This window comes from Aulostomus chinensis, chromosome 20 (genome assembly GCF_037954235.1).
Source record: "Aulostomus chinensis isolate RoL2024-O1b breed Wild chromosome 20, RoL_Achi_v1.0, whole genome shotgun sequence".
NCBI lineage: Eukaryota > Metazoa > Chordata > Actinopteri > Syngnathiformes > Aulostomidae > Aulostomus > Aulostomus chinensis.
The window spans coordinates 9,693,147-9,713,184 of record NC_141339.1 but is presented as its reverse complement, the minus strand read 5'-3'; the positions used below and the strand labels follow the sequence as shown (position 1 = coordinate 9,713,184).

Here is a 20,038-nt window from a genome sequence, read left to right as displayed (position 1 = left end):
CGGACATTTGGACCCGTCGACATTTTGCGCGGAGAAGCCACTTGTGCCAGCAGAGCAAGATAAGTACCATTGTTGTACTTCCGGATTAGTTACTCAACAACAAGTTAATATTTTTCTTAGTTTTAATATAATCTACAAAGATTGTCGGAACCTCCTTTGTTTAAATCATCTCTAGCTTGACGTTGGTGGCAATTACGTGTTAATATACGTATTCATAGACGTCATGTCAAACATTCCAGCTGTCCTTTAGTGAGATCGTTCACGTCATCTCTCTGTGTGGGCTGGTAATTATCTTGTCAATTCATCTCTACTCTTTGGCTCAAAGATACGTCACCATAGTACTGTTAAAAATTCAATTTGTAAACCCTGTGAAACCCGGCAAGATTTACCTGTGAGTTGAAATAAGTGAGTATTCTTTTTACTGTGCCATGTTGTCATTTACAATTAAAGCATTAAAATGTAATACTGAGGTAGCTAGCAATGTAAGTATGCTAGTTTACCGAGTTTACGTATGCTGTATGCTGTTAGCTTGGAAAGACTGAAATACAAAGGTCAGAATAGGATTCTGCGGGTAAACTATGGGCTAAACTAGCGAAGATTTACTGTTTAGTACATAGAAATGACAGAAACTATTCGTTTCCTGGTATGGTTGTCATGGTTGAAGCAGCTTTACAGTGAACGCACTTAAGTCATACTGAAATGTATGTATTTACTTGTAATGCATGTAATGTTGGTGTGTGTACGCCCTCGGCAGCTGCTGCAGCATGTCCGGGAGTCCAGCTGTGGTGCTGCGCCTGCTGGCCTCATCCTACTCTGTGGCTGAGAGAGCTGGAGAGATTGTGAGGAACGTGTTTCACAGTGGAAAACTTGGCATTGTGGAAAAGGTGAGATCCCGTTCAACGAGACAATATGTGAATACTTTTAGTAAAGTTGATTTCTGTGTTCCCTATTCTGGTTCCTGTGTGTACCCATCAACAGAGCGGAGCCAATGATTTGCAAACTCTGGCAGACAGACTAGCACAGCAGAGCATTTGCGCGTCGCTATCAAAACACTTTCCTAAAATCACCATCATCGGGGAGGAGGTGAGTGTATTCTTAACAGTTTTGTTTTTGGCCAAAGAGGATAAGTTTTAAAATTAAGAATCCTTCAAAGGACGATTGTATCACTTCCTACAGGAACTTCAATCTAATGACGCAAGCGAAGACATCGTTGAAAATGGCCAGGCAGAGGAAATACTGCAGAGGAGTTGTCCTGCAGAATACAGTGGGCTGAAAGAGGAGGAGGTAACAGCAAGTTAATTCAGAACCGCCACATCTATTCTTAATAACTAGTAGTAGTAGTAGTAGTAGTAGTACTAAAGTGGTTGCATGTATTAACCTTCAAAATACTTAACATTTTTGCACTGGAAAAATGTATAAGTATCACTGATTGTGTGCGAAAACACATAATTTATACATTTTTTTAAATATATCTCAGCTGGTCGTGTGGGTAGATCCACTTGATGGCACAAAGGAGTACACCGAAGGTAAGTCAAGGTCGTTTTATTTACAAGGCATATTTAATTCATGGGTAAACTCAATGGGTTTCAAAGTAAAACATAGAAAACTTAAAAAGACCCATATAAAATAGTCCACATAAAAGTAATTGCCTTTCAATACACACATCCTACACTCTCATAACTGTGGGCTCAGTCTTTAATTCCAATGAGAAAATCAATGTTTTGAGACCACTTTTAAGAGGACAGAGTAGCAGCAGATCAGAGGTCGTTAGGGCATCCACAGCTCAGCGCTGTGACTCCATGTACCTTCACTTCATTTAGATGTAGTTCAGGCCACATTCAGGAGACACATGCTTGATGGTCTTAGGGAGCTAATGGCTCATAGCGAGAGAAGATGCTAAAAATAAGCTTTTTATTCAAGCACTGTTTGTGTTAATTGACTTGCAACAAAAATATTTTTCGTCTGCTGCATTGCAGGCATCTGTGCGAGCGATGCAGTTCTTGTCCATTGAAGTTCACTTGTAAAAAGAGCTGTTGTTGATCTATCGACAATAATTTGTTTTGTTTTGAAGTTTGTCAAAGGAATACCTTGAGGAAATTTCTTTTAAATTTCCCACAAATGGGAAATGTCAAGATTATGGTGGTCTAAGGTCAAAATCTCTGTCACCTTATATTCTCACAATATCTCAGGAACGCGTTGTAGAATTTTTTTTCAGATTTGCGAGAAGAATCCCCTGGGACTCAAGGATGATCTGAAACAATTTTGGTGGTCAAAGTTCAGGCCAGTGAATAAAGATTGTTAACAAGGTGTTCGGCACGTGTAAACCAACATAAAAAAAATGTTGGATGTTAACTAAAATTAGTGTTGTCATGTTTATTACATGTTTGTGTCGGGTTGTTGGGTTGCTGTTGTCCTCGTGTCCGTCAAAGCTTCATCGTTCTTTTCCCTCCTTTGTGTGTTTCTGTTTCCTGTGGCTTCCTGTCTGTTTAATCTTATGTCTTGACGCTTGTTCTTTTCTGCTCTGTTTGTAAAGAACTTGCTGCAGCGTAACTGATGAAGTGTCATGTGGCGTTGTGATGTCAGGGCTCCTGGACAATGTGACGGTGCTTATTGGAATTGCATACGGAGGCAGAGCCATCGCAGGCGTCATCAACCAGCCCTTCTACAACTACCAGGTGCAGACCAAACTAATCAATCTTCCTACTGCATCCTACATTTATTGTTCCACTCTCTTGTGCTTAACTTCAGACTTTGTCCTCACCAGCTTGGAGCAGGGGCGACTTTAGGAAGAACCATCTGGGGCATGCTGGGATTGGGCGCGTTTGGATTTCAGCTGCAGGAAGTTCCAGGTGACAGACGTATAGTCACCACAACCCGATCCCATAGCAACAAGCTTGTGACGGACTGTGTAGACGCCATGGAACCTCATGAGGTTATAAGGGTGGGAGGAGCAGGAAACAAGGTGAGATGCACTAACTAGATTGCAGAACTCCAGATTAAAGACTACTTTTTCACGTTCACGCGTCTCTACGTAGCAACAGGTTTTTTCTTTCATCTTTTTTGACCAAACTGCTGATGTGCGATACTAGTTGCAGCTGGAATGGGAAAATACATTTTGCGTTTTAAAATTTAAAAACTGTTATGAATTTTGTGTACAAAACAGTAGGTAAAAGTAACCAAAAAAAATGGAATGCTGAAAATGAAGTTCAAAATTCATTTTAATTTTCCCACAGAAACCAAATACTCATGATTCATGCACGGTGAAAACTGCACTATAAAGCTGCAGCAAATGACAGGGGAAAAAAGATGTTTTGACAATAAACCTTCCTGTTGATTTCTGCAGATAATCCAGCTTGTGGAAGGGAAGGCTTCTGCTTATGTCTTTGCTAGTCCGGGATGCAAGAAGTGGGACACCTGCGCTCCTGAAGCAATTCTGCGTGCTGTTGGAGGTTAAAAAAAAAAATCATGAATCTAGCACGCTAGTCCTTGTGCTTCTGTACATTTAACAGAATGAACGCAGGCCAAGGTATGTGCACATGTGGGTCAATTAATCTGTATTTTATATGTTGCCTTTAATCCGCAGGTAAACTGACTGATGTGTACAACAGCGCATACCGCTATGATGCTAATGTGAAGCACATGAACTCTGCCGGGGTTCTTGCTACACTACGAAACCATGAGTACTACATCAGCAGAGTTCCACAGTCGGTACTGAACGCCCTGAAGTCTGACTGAGGAGCGTCTCCATCAACAGTCACCAACCTCCCTCAAGTGTTGAACTACCTTATCACGAAGCATTCCTGACAGAAGGCCTAATAGATGGCGTTTTATAGCCCCAGACTTCATGTGACAACATGTAGAAATGTGAACGTTGGAATTTACACACGGGAAAGTGTGTCACTAAACACCGAATTAAACAATAAGGGGAAGAATGCAGGCTCAACAGCACTTCCATTTATTTCACTTGTTTGAAACAAACTCGTACAAATCTCAAAAGAGTTCGACACCGTTTCCAACTTGTAGATCGGTAGATTTACAATGCAAAAGGTAAGATTTAAATAAAAAATACTCAGGGTGCTCATTAGCGAGTTAGAAATGTCTCGTGAGAGTGACTAGACTAATGCCAACAATAAACAGAATGTCATTCTCTTGAATGGGGGGGGGGGGTGCACAATGTCCTCTCATACTGGCAAGCCCATGTCATCTGTGTTACTCAGTTGAAAGAAAACAAACTCAAAGCACACACTGATGTTGCTTCCACTCACTTAATTTACACAAGAACAGAAATCCTTCAACCACTTTACACACACAATGTAAGGCTTTATTTTGAAGGGAGGGATAAGAGGCTAAAAAAAAATCTTCAAAAAGTCTTAAAACACTGACGTGTAGGAATCTCCTGGTGCAGCACATGGAATGGAGGCTGTGTCTCTTGTTACAGGTCAAACGCGCATTAGTTTTCCATCCAAATGTTTGTGCTTTTATTAAGCAGTATTTACGGCACTTTTTTTAAAAATCTCCACAGGAAGATATACGTTCTTGAGTTAAAGCTGAAAACGTGGCAAAGAGCTGCAACAATTCATTGCTAAATTAATTCCAATTTTCAATCATTAATCATTTCATTCATTGTTTTGTTTTTTTTACTTCAGCACAAATGTCAAGCATTCAGCAGTTTCGAACTTTTATCTAAATATCAGGATTTGTATGACTTTTTTTGTCATTTGGGTGAAGACTGAAGCGTCTGAGTGATTTTGGACAGTGGGATGAATTAAAAAAATTCACAACACCTCTGGGAATTTATGAGCATTTCTTTTCTTGACGTTTTATAGACTAAATGATAAACTTTGAAAATAATCTGAAGAATAATCCATGAAGAAAATAACTAAGTTTGTGCCAAGCTGTAGCTACCATTTGCAGCTATGTATAAGGGAAGGGGGCGTGGCAGTAATCTAAGGGAACATGAATAATACACAGATTAGCGAGACAGGAAATATTTGGCTTCGACCATATATAGATGACGACGAACCAACTGTCTCAATTTCACAAGCCAGCATAAACTCACAAAAAACACGATGTAAATGGTTCATCTGAAGGCAGAAGCATCTTTTATTGAGAAACACCTCATTTCTTGTACATTTAAATTGGGTAAATGCTGCTCCCGATATCCCTGGAGAGACTTGTGGACGTGTTTGACGGTGGCTGGCGGACTGCTGGACTGAACTGAACACTTAACAGAGGAGTGCTCACCCAACCTGTGACATTTGCAGGAGCATGCAGTTTAATGCCCCGCAGCTAATAAACCCATCCTAAAAACTGCCTTCTTCACCAGACATTTGGTTTCGGCTTGTTTGACAAGCTTAATAAGGTGCAGGACAAGATGTGTGTTTGGGTTTGTAGGTTGGATAAGGAGGACATTTTGGCAGGAAATCCTCTATTGGCGGTTGTTTTGAGTCTGCAGTTGTCAGTGTCTGACTATCTGTGATAGAACCCATAAAACTGAAAACAAAACTGAATCATCTCTCCATTATTGGCTTCTGATATTCTTTTCCTCAAAGGAGAACACACAAAGTGATTTTCAGAGCAGACATGCAATTTTACCTCAGTCGGGCCTGAATTAGGAGGTTCGTTTTGAGTACTGCTGAATTAACGGAGTTCTGAGTAACACATTAAAAAAATAGAGGGGATGGGGCACACACATATTCATAGAAATACCCACCAACAAGCAAAAAAACACTCCAGGAATTAGTGTTTACAGGAAAGCAAGCTGACTGAGAAAAGGCCGGAGTGTTTGAGGCAGCCTGCAGGGGGGTGGGCCGGGGACCAGCCAAGAGAGGAGCAGGACACTTGGAGTTGGTGGGGGGGCTGCCAGCTCACCTCTTTTTAGGTGCCTGAGCAGTGCGAGGTGGGGTGACGGGGCGTCCTGAGTTCACCCCTCCGTACTGGTACTTGGCTTTTTTCTCTGATGGCTTCAAGATCTGAGAAATGAGAGGGAGATTGTAAATACCGACCGTGTTATAAAGCAGAATTAGGGGAAGCTGGTGGTGGGGTGGGGTGGGGTCCTACCTGAAAGGAGCACATCAGGGACTCATCCACACTCATCATGCCGCCTGCGTTGTCAAACTCCCCACAATAGTTGGGAGCAGAGAAGAGTGTCACCAGCTGTCGTTTGGCAAAGAACTCATAGCCGTCTTCAACAACCTGGAGGGTCCAAGGACAGTAAATAATAACGGTCCACTGAAAGCGAGCCCTCAAAGAGCGACCAGCACTGGAGCAGAGACACACAGGTCTGCTCAAGTTAATTTTGCAACTGGTTTTGGGCAGTATGACAACATGATAAGAGGAAAAATATACAATATCATTTCTGCTGTAGGTATCCTTTTAGCGTCTAGTTGGAACACAGACAATGCTCCTATTAATGTACCTCCGTCGTGTTTAGGAGGGACAGGACAGGATGCAACTGGCACCTCTCTTACTTTTAAAGAAGTAACTTTTTCAAATCAAATCCATACTTCCTTCTTAGCGTCAGAGTTTAATGACTGTATCAGTTCTGTTTCTTCTATGTGTATATTTTTTCTGTATTTGCCTTAAATAAAGCAGCATTGCCCATCATTTTGATGTTACCTGATGTGCTCGACAGATGAGGTCCAGGTCGTGACGGTTTAGAAACTTGCTGACCACGTCAGCCCCAAAAGTGAAAGAAACACCCCTGTCATTCTCCCCCCAGCCCTGGACATCTTTGTCTGGGTCAGACCACAGCAGGTCACACAATAAACCTGGAACAAAGAGATTCAAAAGCTCGTGGTCAGATAGTCGTTAAGGCCCTTCTCTGGTGACGTGCGGGACCTTTCCCTTATTTCTAATCGGCTGTTTTCATTTACACAGACAATCTCACGATGAGCAGAGATTAAAGAGTAACTGACTACCATCATAACAACTGATAGGATACGTCTGAAACTAGATTGGCATCTGAAGGGTTCAAACAACAGATGAAGCAGTTCTGCCGCTATGCTGAATTGATCTGGCCTCAAGTGGAATGCTTCTACCTCAGGATGTCATGGTAAGGAAATATTTTGCTAATTAATAAAAACAGCAGCAGCATCACTGATGACACAGGACATTCTACACATGATGCTCAGTGGAAATATGTACAATGGGCCGCTTACTTTGACCTTTGACCTTGGATTTTTAAACAAAATGACAGAAGATTGGTTTATTGTTAAATTTGTGATCAAAAACAAGGAAAACAATTCTTATACTGAATGGGTCCGACTTTTACGAGCAAAACTACGACAACTGACGCTGAGCGTATTTTTTTAACTCATAAACTAACACTCATAATGCAAAATAAACGGACACAGGGGCGTGTGCAAAAATAATAGCAGTGTGGAGTTCGGTTAGTGAGGACATTCATTCTGTGAAAAACAACGGGCGTGAATCAGGTGGCCTTCATTGAAGGATGAAGCCAGCACATGATGTACATGCATGTCTTAGAAAACTTGAGAAAAAAATGGGTCTTTCCAGACGTTGTTCACAAGAACAGTGCACTTTGATTAAAACGCTGATTGGAGAAGGGAAAACATATGAGCGAGAGCGGAAAACGAGAGGCTGCTCAGCTAAAATGATCTCCAACACTTTAAAATGTAAAGAAAAGCCAGACAGACTTGGAAGAAAACGGAGGACTGCCATTCGAGTGGATCACAGACGAGCCAGAATGGCAGAAACTCAGCCGTGACCAGCTCCGGGGTGATCAAAGATCCGTCGTTACCCATGAGTACTCTGACAATCAGAAGACACCTGTGTGAAGCGTATCTATCGGCAAGAAGCCCCCGCAAAGTCCCACTGTTAAAAAGAAAAGATGTGCTGAAGAGGATGCAATTTGCCAAAGAACACATCAACTGGCCTGAAGAGAAATGGAGAAACATTTTGTGGACTGATGAAAGGGAGATTGTTCCTTTTGGGTCCAGGGTTGCAGACGATTTGTCAGACGACCACCAAACACGGAATTCAAGCCAGAGTGCACAGAAGACAGTGAAGCACGGTGGTGCAAGCATCACGGCATGGGGACGTTTCTCCAACTGTGGTGTCGGGCCTATTTAGCGGATACCAGGGGTCGTGGAACACTTCTTGATATCCAAATACTTGAAGAGGTCGTGTTGCCTTATGCTGAAGAGGAAATGCCCTCGAAATGAGTGTTTCAACAAGACGGTGACCCCAAACACACCAGTAAGCCAGCAGCATCTTGGTTCCAGGCCGACAAAATTAAAGTTACGGTGTGGCCAGCTTGATCCCAGGACCTAAAACCGAGAGAAGACTTGGATGCTGTTTCTAAGGCTAAACTAAGAAGAGCAGAGGAGTTATGGAATGTTGTCAAATCATCCTGGGCTGGAATACCTGTTCACAGGTGCCAGCGGTCGATCGACTCCATGTAGCACAGATGTGAAGCAGTTCTCAGGAACATTGGTTATACAACTAAATAGTAGTTTAGTGATCCACAGGACTGCTAAATCTTAACACTGCTATTTTTTTTTACGGCCCAATATTCCTTTTTTTAATCATTTTCTGTAAACTAATTCATAAATGGATACATTTTTCTTCATGTTTTGAATTTTAACATGATGTGCAGCGTTCCAAAAGCACGGAAATAAAAACGAATTGTAAAGAATTTGAGTTTAGCTCGTGTCTTTGAACACACCGCTATGTTACTGAACACAACTGGTATAATATCAGACCTGTGTCGGGGACATCAGTAGGTCTCATTATGCGTCGAATTTGTTCCATGGACTGCAGATCAGGTGAGAGCCCTAAATGGAAAAATACGATGGCGTTAAAGGCGTCGCACCGAAGCACTGCCCCACCCCAGCATACGTGCATACATCAGAACAAAAAAAGCTCACGTGCAGTTATCACTGTTACTTCCTAATAACATCACACAAAGGAAGAATCAGAATGTAGTGATAAATCAATCGGCCATTTTAAACACACAGGCAGGCATAACTTATTCGCACCAGGACAAACCGTCACATTATCCGGTAGCATGTTACTGGTTTCTACATTCCACAGATGCTTCACAAACCTCCATGGCAGCAGAAGATCTTCTCGTCAATAATCGCAGCGATGGGCAAACAATTGAAACAGTCCGTAAAAGTCTTCCAAAGTTTTATGTTGAACCTGCGCTTGCCTGTATGAAAAGACACAGGAATGAGAGAGGTTGAAATACTACGGATGAACAGAGAAGTTCTATATTTTCGTCATGACAGTGAGGGTGTCTGAAAGTACCTCTCTTCTGATTCTATGATGGAATTTCAGAAGAACTGTTTATATCTGATCATGTTGATTGGATTGCTCTTGGGCCAAAGACTGGTGGTATAAACTTAATTGAAGAGGAATGCTTGATATTTTATTAGTTTGAGAGGCAAAAATCAGGCATTCCATTTAAAATGGCATGAAATTAATATAATATTCAAAATGTGCAGATTACGAGCAGCTTAGCACATTTAGAATTTTTTTACTGGATAGAACAACAAATATATAAACACATATATCCAAAATTGATTGTTTATGAACAACTGGCCTGTCACATCCAACAATATTGACATCTAGCCGGTACACGTGCACAGGTGATTTCCCACTTACACTCGTCGTAGAAGCCGTAGATGCGATTGATGGAGGCACACTCGTGGTTCCCCCTGAGCAAGAAGAAGTTTTCCGGGTATTTGATCTTGTAGGCGAGCAGCAGGCAGATGGTCTCCAGCGACTGTTTCCCTCTGTCCACATAATCGCCCAGGAAGAGGTAGTTAGCCTCCGGAGGGAAGCCTCCATACTCAAATAGCCTCAGCAGGTCTGTGTACTGTCCGTGGATGTCACCTGGAATCATGGGTTCATTCGTTTCACGACATAGCGCGTCACATTGAGATCCCCACACTGACAAACAGTAATTACAAAGCAGGCTCTAATCGCAAGTTACTGTAAACAATATCCAAGTGAAACGGGAAGTTATTTGAGGGAGAAAAAAAAGTAGTACTTTCTCACCACAGATTTTGAGTGGAGCCTCCAGTTCTAGCAGAATGGGCTGACTGAGGAAAATCTCCCTGGACTTGATGCAGAGCCCTCGTACCTCGGCTTCGGTCATCTGTACGATCTTCCCCGGACGACATCCTCGCACTGGAAGTTTGAAGTAGAACGAGATCACATGGGCTTGCCATTTGATGGTGAACTGAATAACAGTGAATACCTGACAGTAAGTATGGTCACACAGTTTAGGGTACGGCAAAAAGCGCTCTAAGAAGATATTATGCAATAATGCTTTTAGATAATGTTTATCCTTTATCTGTCACGTTGCTATATACTGCATCACATGTGTTGTATGCCTCCACGATGCGTCTGTGACAGTGAACTTGACCTTTGACCACCAAGATCTCTTAGTTTATCCTCAAGTCTCTGAGATATTGCGATAACCAGCTGGACGGGTGGATGGGAGGACTGACAAACAAAAAGCATGTCTTCTAACCCACAGCTGGCGCTTAAGAATAAAAAAATGAACTTACGTTGTAGGGCCCTTTTACACCACTGTTTATCTGACATTTATCAGTTTCTATTACAGATAAAAGAAGCTATCCCACATTCTGTTAACATTCTAAGTTTTATTAATTGACCACATTTGCATGAACACTGACATTCCAAAAATGACAAGATTCTGAATTTGAATTTTGAACAGCTTTGATGGTCAGAATCTGGCCTCTCTCTGATGAAGACATGGGATATGCTAATATTAGTCCGGTGTTAGGAGCATTCTTTGAATGTTGAATGAATATTTAGAATATGTGTTTAACAGCAGTTTGCAAGCTTGTGTCAAATGACATCTCGCCAGTTTCCAGATGAGGAAACACCTCCGTCCACTGCTACGGAGCATTATGAATTCATCATGTTTCTGAAAATACAGTCTAAATCTTGGTCTTAAAACATTCAACGGACCAAATCAATCAAATTGGCAACAAAATGGAGAGATGTTCTTTTCTTTCGTGAACACACTTAAGGAGGACGTGTAACTGAGAAGTCCAACACTGTGTGTAATACTTAAAGCAGACAGAGGGGAGGTGACAGCAGACATTTGCTTACACAATTCATCTTTCTGGCAGGCCTCGCTAGAAATTGCACAGCTGCATGTAAACAGGATTATTTGTTTGGAATATTAATCCTCCTTAGTCATAAATAGCTTTCAGACTAATGGCTCTGATGTTAAATATGTTTCTCTCTGACGCACCTGTACATCACCGCTCGCAGACTGAAATATATTCACATTTTCATCTCGTCGTAACTTAAAAACAAGCAGCTACTGCGTTTGCTTCGCTACTACGCCGCCATGCCGTTTACTCCAGTCAACACAGGAAGGACAATACAGAAAATGACAGCTTGTGAACTAAGCTGCAAGTGTGAGAGAGCAGGGAGGACACCCAGTCCAGAGGGCAGCTTCCCATATCAGGAATGAAAACAAGAGTTTGCTCAGTAAACATGAGGCAGGCTCTAATTGCAAGATGTTGGCTGAAGTGACATTCTTATGCTTTCTTGAAAAAGAAATGATCACACGACCACTGTAAGTTAAAGGCATCGTTTCAACAATGACAAAAACAAGAATTTCTATAGCTCTGTTGTGTTTTAAACTTTACAAGCGTCAACTTTTAGTTTGCAGATATTTATTAAATATAAATTTAGCATAATCAAGATTATCACTTATCTTTTTTCTTTTGACAAACTAACACTACCTCATCAATTTAAATGCAAAATAAAAGTAAAACATAAATAGTAATAAAAAAAATCACTGGAATTAATAATATTCGATTGTCAAGGTATACGATCTCCCTACAGTTTCTGTTCCAAATTAAGCCCCTGCCTCAATTTAATGTTTTTTAAAGTTTGTTTTTGTTGTCTTAAAATCCCCTCCCCCTATGCATTAAAATTTACAAAATAATTTTACATACTACTGACATTTTGGCAGAAAAACAACAACACGTACCACATCGTCATACTTAAAACAAGATATACACTTCCTCCTCAGTAGATATTCCGGATACATGAGTACATACATGAGTATATCAATATTTGGTTTTCCATGTGTTAAACTGCGGGACACAACATGTCTCCCACTTCTATAGAAAGTCTCTCTGAACACCAAGAGCTTCCAAGTTAATTGAGCTGAATTTCGGATTAGGATCAACTTTCAAACCGTAGGAGGACTTTAGTTCCTCGACAACCGTTTAAATGGTCCTTATTTCTGATGAAGCAAACACCTGATGTGTGTAAGCAAACCATTTCCACGTCAGAGCAAGTGATTACTAACCACGGCGATGCTGCCGGTGTGGAAGGGGGTGTGTCCGCGGATGTGGCCGTGTTCCCGGCTGCTGCACACTCTTTATGCTGCAGGCGACGACAACTACCGTTCGCAACGTCAACATCTCACGGTTCTCCATCGACCGCTGATGATTTTTTATCTTTTTAATCAAAGAGAGAGGTTAACTAATGCAAACCTTCTTAGCCCTGCTAGGGTTGACCTCCTTTAACAATAATTTACTATCCCTGTGTCTCTCTGACAGCCAAACGCTTTTTTTTCCTTCTTTTTTTTTTTGCGCCACCCACGCAGTGTGGAGGCAAATATTCGCGAACGTGCCGCTGCTAGTGGCGCCATAATAACGTTAACTTGCTCCTGCGAGAGGAGCCGCTAGCTTACGTGTTGGTGATATGCTACAGGGACAAGCAAATGTATGTGAAGGTAAAACGACTTCAGGAAATCTTCCTGGAATCATACATTCACTTGGCTGATAAAGCTACATAAAAGACTGACACAACACGGAGACGGTACCTTCCAGTAAGCGGGAGATGAGGCTGTCAATGTTCAGCTCGCTTTCCGCCATGTTTCACACGCAGGTGGAGGATAAAAGAGGTGAAACTGACCCTGAATGTTGACTTGAAGGCTCAATGGGAACAGGCGCACTGAGTGAAGTTATTAGCGTACAGTGCATTTTCGCAGTATTTCATGGGAATCCTTCTATTCTATGGCTACTTCATCACTATGTTGCTCACTGAAAAACGCACATTGCAATTTTAGAGTGTTTGCACTTAACTGACCTGCTTCTATATTCTAATATAGCTAGTAAAGTTTGCTATCACAATTAAAAATATACATTTTTGTTTGCAGCACTTTTCAAAACAAAATAAACAATATTCACTGATTATAGATAATAAAACAAAAATCCAACAAAGATGATATATCACATTATTTGTCATCTAAATTATTGCAAAAGTTAAAAGATACAGTTGACTTGAAAAGAAACCTATATGTAAGGCCTACACATTTGTTAGCTGCAGCTAACTCCTGAAACAAGGAACAGAAGAGAATTTTGCCAGAGGAGGTAAACTGTTCTGTATGCAAATGTCAGTTCGTCACCAAAGGCACAGGACTTGTCTTCCTCAATTATCACACCTTGGCAGAACAGGTTAAGACTGAGCTGATTGAGCAAGATTGTATTTCAAGGTATATATATGTGGGTGGTGGCTGCCTGACAGGACTGTCTAAGATTATCTCTATTTTTTTCTGTTTCTGTTGAGTGCTTTTACTTTTCCAGAACTTTACTTTATCCTTGATGGATTCTCTGGACCTAATAAGCCCTTATCTGTTCAGATACAAAAAGAGAAACTTTGTGGTGCAGGAAGGGTTGCGACCAAAAGACCTCGATGCTCTCAAGGATTTGGAAGTCCGACCCAGTGATATATGTTTGGTCACATTCCCAAAGTCAGGTAAGATTTTTTTTTGCAAACAGTATTAACCAGGAGCAAGGACATTCCTGAGGCATTGCAGGAAAAAAAATTCTGCAAAAAAACAACACTCATTAATCACTCATAGAATTTTATATTTAGATGCGATCATGAGGGGAATTTAGAATTTGTACTTGAATCAACAAAATTCCATTAATTTTTGAAAAGGTTTTCAGTCAGTGCATCACAGTGTATGAGGAAGTATTAAAATGCTATTCTGTTCTTTCCCATGGAGGCACAATATGGATGCAGCAGATTCTTATCAAGATCATGGACACTGTCCACGTTGACCAGGTAGAAGATGCAACTAATAGGATTCGTATTCCCTGGCTGGAGGGGGGCACTGTGGACAACCATTCCCGAGACCGACCCGATCCCCGGATTTTTCGCACACACTTACCCCCTGACATGTTGCCACTCGGAGTCAAGGATAAGAGAATCAAAGTAATTAGTCTTCCTCTTATTTTCTTGTCCACTATCAAAATGAATCCTTTCAGGCTGAAGGGTGTGGTTACAATGACAAAAAAAAAAAAAAATGCCTGACAATCACAATCCCTTTAACTGCTTCTGTTCAGGTTGTGTATGTGATACGGAACCCCAAGGACGTCCTGGTGTCCCTTTACCACTTTGCTCACAGTTGGGTCATGCTGGAAAAACCAAAAAGCTTTGAAGATTTCTTTCAAGATTTCCTGGAAGGCAGAGGTGAGTTCAGGACACCATTTCTGGTGCTGTAATTCTGTGTCATAAAATAATTTGCCTGTCATGTTGCAGCATGACTGATTGCTCAATAGTGTTTTTCCAATGGAAGTCCTCACCTCATCGGTGTGTTGCTGTTACTGCCCATAAACCAATGATTACAAACAAACTAAGCTGTTTGTTCTTTTTCTCCCCACTGGCCTGACAATTTGACAGACTTACTGTCTGTACCTCAAAGATCCTGATGATTGGCTACAACTGCAAGGCGCTTTGATGAGTCATTTTTGTCTTTAAATCATCTTTAACACTAATAGACTAAATGACTGAAGTGACATGGGGGAACTTATTGAATTGGTGATGGTGAATGTTCCCTCTCATTCCTCAACAGTTTTTATGGGATTGTGGTTTGATCACGTGAGAGAATACTACGAGGAAAAAGACCACATGGACATACACTTTGTCAAGTATGAAGACATGTTGAAGGTTGGTCTAAACACTGCCCGTCCGCAGGAGGAGGCTTGCTACTGAATAGAGTTCTGCAGTAGCAGGGATTTAAAAAAAAAAAAAAATTATTCATTCATTTTCATATGTGCAAAAGAGAACAAGGAGGTACAGAACAACCTGAACAATTACCCCTATTTTACCCTTCCCTCTCCCCCAAAGCAGGTTAGGAAAAGAAGACGAGAAAGGAGAGAGAAAGAGAAAAAAAACACACTCTATAAAAAAAAATTCTGTAGCCGTCTGGGACTGTAGTCACATTATACTTTGGAAATTACAAAGAAATAAGTATTCAAACACTATCAAAACACTTCGGCGTCATGAGAGTCCTGCCCGCTGTGTGATTTGATCTAGAAATGTTTGCCATAGTTTCTGGAATTTAATTGATTTCCCTGATATCCCAGATTGAATTTTCTCCGTATCCAAGGCACTCGAGAATTCCATGAGCCAAAACCTGGAGATATGTCTTCGTTCCAGACTTTTTCCAGAAACGTTTTCTTAGCCATGACCCTCCCATACTGGATTGACCTTCCAGTGACTAAGAGTCTCGAGCTGATGAGACCAACCACAAATGCCTGTCTCTGGATCTGGAGGGACATCATGACCATAAAACTTAGAGTAAAACTGGAAAACCTCGCACTCGAATCTGTGGAGTTTAGTACAAAACCTGAACACGTGTGCCAGTGTGCCCCCTGACTGCATAGAGGACGAAAAAATGAATGCAGTTTTGCTCGTGAATGATGGAGTCCGTGTGTAGTGGGGATTTTACATTGGATTATGGCACATTGCCAGAGGTAAGCCCTGTCGCTAACAAAAACCTAAGAGACTAACGCGGTTTGTTTCGCATGATAATATTCAGAGCTTGTATGATTTTGAAGAGTAAATTAATTTGTCACAGGTAACAGACATTCGACAATAGGAATAGCCGTTATTTTTCCAAGGGTGGGTCCCGTATTTACAGTGAAGGTACTGTGGATGAGCCATGATAGTTAACTTATAATAAACATTTTTTGAATTGTCATTGTTGTAAATTTATTCACTATTTAGTATTTACAAATAATATATCATGTTTATAATGGATATCGTGAACTTTGATACAAAAGCATTTCCCTATCTGCATCATAACAGGCTTAAAATTTCAATTTTTGCGCTTAGTGAGTCTTTTGACGTCTACGTTCCCTCAGTTTATGTGAACTGAACCCAGTTTTGTGGCATCCTGCTTTGTCTTGAATTCCTGTCCAACTTGTTTTTTTCTTTTCCTTACTTCCTGCTGCGCGTGACCCCTCATTTTTTTGGTGGAGCTTTTAACTGCAAGCTCTTCAAGCAGGTTTGTTGCTGAGTGCCTGAGTGGTGGGAGATTGTGATGAAACATATATTATGTTTATTTGTCTTGGTAGTTCTGCTAAATGTCCTCATTGTTTCTTTCAGTGCTTGTTAGGGCCTTTGTTCACATGCCTGTTTGTCAAGTCTGGTCTTGTGAGTCTCATGCTAACCCTGCTTAGGACAATTGTTAGAACTGTATCTAAAATAATATACTGAAATAGAATAAATCACTAACACATATGTGAAGCTGTAAGAATATTAAAAAGCCCCTCATATCCCTCACTACTAATTAGATGGAATTCCAATAACTAAACTGATTAATAAACTTAGGGGGCAGCATGGCTCAGAGGTAGAGTGGCTGTATAGCAACTAAAGGGTCGCTGGTTCGATCCTCACTTCCCCTGGTGACCATGTCCAAGTATCCTTGAGCAAGATACTGAGCCCCTTGCTGTCCCTGATGGCCCTGTGACCGTCCAGAGTGAACCCTGCCTCTCACCCAATGTCAGCTGGGATAGGCTCCAGCCCCCCCCCCCCCCGCGCCATCCTTAATGGATAAGCGGTGTACAAAATGGATGGATGGATTATTTGAAAGCCCTCATTCGTACATTTGAACATACAACTACTAAAGTCATAAAATCATTATTTAAGAAATCATCCGGGGAAGTTTAACAGTTAAAAGTCTTTGTTTTATTATTCATGTTATGATGCGAACCCTTTCACAAAGTGCTTTTCTCCAATCAGTCAGAAATCTGATAGTATCTCAAGGTCAAAACTCATTTTCCTGCTGTCTTCCTCCCTGCAGTCCCTGACTGCTTCATTAACGCAGTATGATGTGATCCAGTACAACAGCTAAGAGGAGCAGACTGACTTATGTTGCTCAAGGGTTTTTAATGAATGCTTACTTCATGAATGTTTTCATATTCTGAAGGTTTTTTGTTTTATTGAAGGATTTGTTAACATATCATCTCTAGTATGATTTAAATCCAATTTTTTTTCCTAAAACATTGTGAATTTTTTTTTTTTTTAAGTTTGTGGTTATTATTTACTTTATGTTTTATTGGCATGGTGAAAACGGCCATCTGACACGAGCATCATAGTATGCGTAGCGAATTTGCTAATTTGCAAACCCGTCCCTCGAAGGGCCTTTACGAAAATAAGACATTGAATTAGAGATAAAAAGACGGATATAACAACACATTTTTAAAACTAATTAACAAATCAGTAAAGTAGAAAGAACTAAAGCAACCATTTGTTGATATATACAAACCTGACATATGCTCTTTATGGAGTGATTGAAAAGAGCCGTCCAAAAGTCCCTGTGTACGAACTTTTTTTCTACTACAAGGGGGAATAGAACGAGAAAACCCGGTTTTGTCCCATGTTCACATTTCTGTTCTCCAGTGTGCGTATGTGTGCACATTTAATTAGATATTAAACTTGAAACACAAAAGGAAACTGGTGGCTCGGAGGGTGGGGTGGCTGTCTCATGCTGTCCCCGTGACTCTTCATGGATAAGTATAGAAAAGGGATGGATGGATTAAAAACTTTATATTCAGATTGCACTCTAACGTCCTTAAATTGAATGCAGTGTGATCTTGATCTGTAATTTAAAAGGCATGGGCGATACGAGGGAAGCTTTTCAGTGAGTTTATTCTAAATAATCAGAAAGCAGTGCTGTTCTCAAACAAGTTAGGAAATCTTTGTTGGGGGGAGGGTTTTTCGATTTCAAATTTGCCCCCAGCATGCTTCAATTTAAGAATAAGCAGAGATTCTTCTATTTTGTAATTGTAACAATCAAACATAGGTAGCACAATATTTAAAGCTCTTGTATTTAGCTAAGATATCAACACTTCATGGTTTGACTGCAACTCCTTTGTAACTGACAGGACCTCAGAGGGGAAGTTGTAAAGCTCTGCACTTTCCTGGGAAAGGATCTGACAGATGAAGCCATCGATCACGTCGTGGAGATGTCCTCCTTCAAATACATGAAGACAGACCCCAAAGCAAACTACAAGGATTTAATTGAAAAAAATCGATACAGGACGGAGACCATGCGCAAAGGTTTATCTTCACTCTGTGCTTTCAGTTTTGTCAACATATTCGTCTGCATTAGTGCCAGATTTTAATTTTTGCCTTCTCTTATATTTTTTTAGGTTTGCTTTAATGAAGCCTGTGTGTGTGTATTTGTTGCAGGTGTATCTGGCGAATGGAAGAATGTCTTCACTGTGGCTCAGAATGATTATTTTGATCGAGTGTTCCAAGAGAAAATGAACGGTCTTCCTCTGACCTTCAGTTAAGAGTTCAAACAGAAGCAGTTAATCATTCATTGTGGACAGCTACAATTGAGAAAACAAATTTGCAGTCTGACTTTGTGATTTTTTTTTTTATTGTCAGCAAATCCAATACAATAAATAATAACTGACTCTCTCCTTTATTTGTTTTTTTATGTAAAAATGTCTCTCAGTATTTACAGAAGCTTATTTTTTTATTATTATGCATATTCACTTTTCAAACTTCAAACTTTTGCATTTAGCGTCTATTGGGATATGTTATTTCAACCACTGTCCCAACGATGGGATGTCCAGACTGTACGGGAATGTTGTGGACACGTACCAAAATTCTACTTAATGCTGTACAGCACCATTTCAGGATACAACTACTCAAGCAGGTCAAATAAACAAAAAACATATTAGAAAGTGGCAATCAAATAATCAATGATTCTAGTTAGTCAATGCAGTGACTGCTGGAACCATTTTTCATGGCAATCCAATTTCTCTATAAAAAAAAATCAACCTCATGGGGGCAATGTATTAAGTGATTAAAGAAATCTTACAGTGGGGGTGGGAGGCTGCTGACGTCAACTGGGGAGATAATTGGGCGGTGGAAGGAATACTTTGAGGAACTCCTCAATCCCACCAGCACGTACTCCGTGGAGGAGACAGAGTCTGGGGAGTGCTTGGGGGGGGGGGGGGTCGTCCAATCTCCGGGGCAGAAGTCGCCGAGGCAGTTAAACAACTCCGCGGTGGCAGAGCCCCGGGGGTGGATGAGATCCGCCCTGGGTATCTCAAGGCTCTGGATGTAGTGGGGCTGTCTTGGCTGACACGTCTCTGCAACATTGCGTGGACATCGGGGGAAGTGCCTTTGGAGTGGCAGACCAGGGTGGTGGTCCCCGTCTTTAAGAAAGGGGACCAGAGGGTGTGTTCCAACTATCGGGGGATCACACTTCTCAGCCTCCCTGGTAAGGTCTACGCCAGGGTACTGGAGAGGAGGGTCAGGGCGATAGTCGAACCTCAGATTAAGGAGGAGCAGTGTGGTTTTCGTCCTGGCCGTGGAACCATGGATCAGCTCTTCACCCTCGCTAGGGTGCTAGAGGGGGCATGGGAGTTTGCCCAACCAGTCCACATGTGCTTTGTGGACTTGGAGAAGGCTTACGACCGTGTTTCCAGGAGCACCCTGTGGGGGGTACTCCGGGAGTACGGGGTGGATGGCCCTTTACAAAGGGCCATTCGGTCATTCTACCGGAGGAGTGAGAGTCTGGTCCGTGTGGCCGGTAGTAAGTCGGACTTGTTCCCAGTGAGGGTTGAACTCCGCCAAGGCTGCCCTTTGTCACCGGTTCTGTTCATAACTTTTATGGACAGAATTTCTAGGCGCAGCTGGGTGGTGGAGGGGGTTGAGTTTGGTGGCGGGAGGATGTCGTCTTTGCTGTTTGCGGATGACG

The 20,038-nt window shown here is 41.4% G+C and overlaps 3 protein-coding genes across 5 annotated transcripts; 2 read left to right on the top strand and 1 right to left on the bottom strand.

The window, feature by feature from the left end:
- The first annotated feature begins 280 nt into the window (after nucleotides 1-280).
- On the top strand, nucleotides 281-5,242 carry bpnt1 (bisphosphate nucleotidase 1). 2 transcript variants are annotated; one of them, XM_086190544.1, is made up of 9 exons: nucleotides 281-405; nucleotides 755-884; nucleotides 979-1,083; nucleotides 1,177-1,284; nucleotides 1,478-1,526; nucleotides 2,584-2,675; nucleotides 2,765-2,962; nucleotides 3,344-3,449; nucleotides 3,584-5,241. In XM_086190544.1, exons 2-9 carry the CDS (start codon nucleotides 765-767, stop codon nucleotides 3,733-3,735), a joined length of 930 nt encoding a protein of 309 aa, XP_086046670.1. In that variant the 5' UTR covers nucleotides 281-405; nucleotides 755-764; the 3' UTR covers nucleotides 3,736-5,241. The 2 variants fall into 2 exon arrangements, with proteins under 2 accessions (XP_086046670.1, XP_086046671.1); XM_086190545.1 differs by having other exon boundaries at nucleotides 311-391; nucleotides 3,584-5,242.
- Nucleotides 3,939-12,990, bottom strand: LOC147242762 (serine/threonine-protein phosphatase PP1-beta catalytic subunit-like). Of its 2 annotated transcripts, none has more exons than XM_086190542.1 (8): nucleotides 12,332-12,503; nucleotides 10,027-10,158; nucleotides 9,631-9,861; nucleotides 9,071-9,175; nucleotides 8,727-8,798; nucleotides 6,619-6,770; nucleotides 6,061-6,195; nucleotides 3,939-5,972 (listed from the first exon to the last, which is right to left on the bottom strand). In XM_086190542.1, the coding sequence occupies exons 1-8, from the start codon at nucleotides 12,459-12,461 to the stop codon at nucleotides 5,868-5,870; spliced, it is 1,062 nt and encodes a 353-aa protein (XP_086046668.1). In that variant the 5' UTR covers nucleotides 12,462-12,503; the 3' UTR covers nucleotides 3,939-5,867. The 2 variants fall into 2 exon arrangements, with proteins under 2 accessions (XP_086046668.1, XP_086046669.1); XM_086190543.1 differs by lacking the exon at nucleotides 12,332-12,503 and adding an exon at nucleotides 12,851-12,990 and having other exon boundaries at nucleotides 3,942-5,972.
- On the top strand, nucleotides 12,901-18,747 carry LOC147242761 (amine sulfotransferase-like). The gene is made up of 8 exons (XM_086190520.1): nucleotides 12,901-12,915; nucleotides 13,374-13,522; nucleotides 13,670-13,785; nucleotides 14,039-14,247; nucleotides 14,379-14,505; nucleotides 14,888-14,982; nucleotides 18,207-18,381; nucleotides 18,514-18,747. The coding sequence occupies exons 1-8, from the start codon at nucleotides 12,901-12,903 to the stop codon at nucleotides 18,615-18,617; spliced, it is 990 nt and encodes a 329-aa protein (XP_086046646.1). The 3' UTR covers nucleotides 18,618-18,747.
- Nucleotides 18,748-20,038: the final 1,291 nt, after the last annotated feature.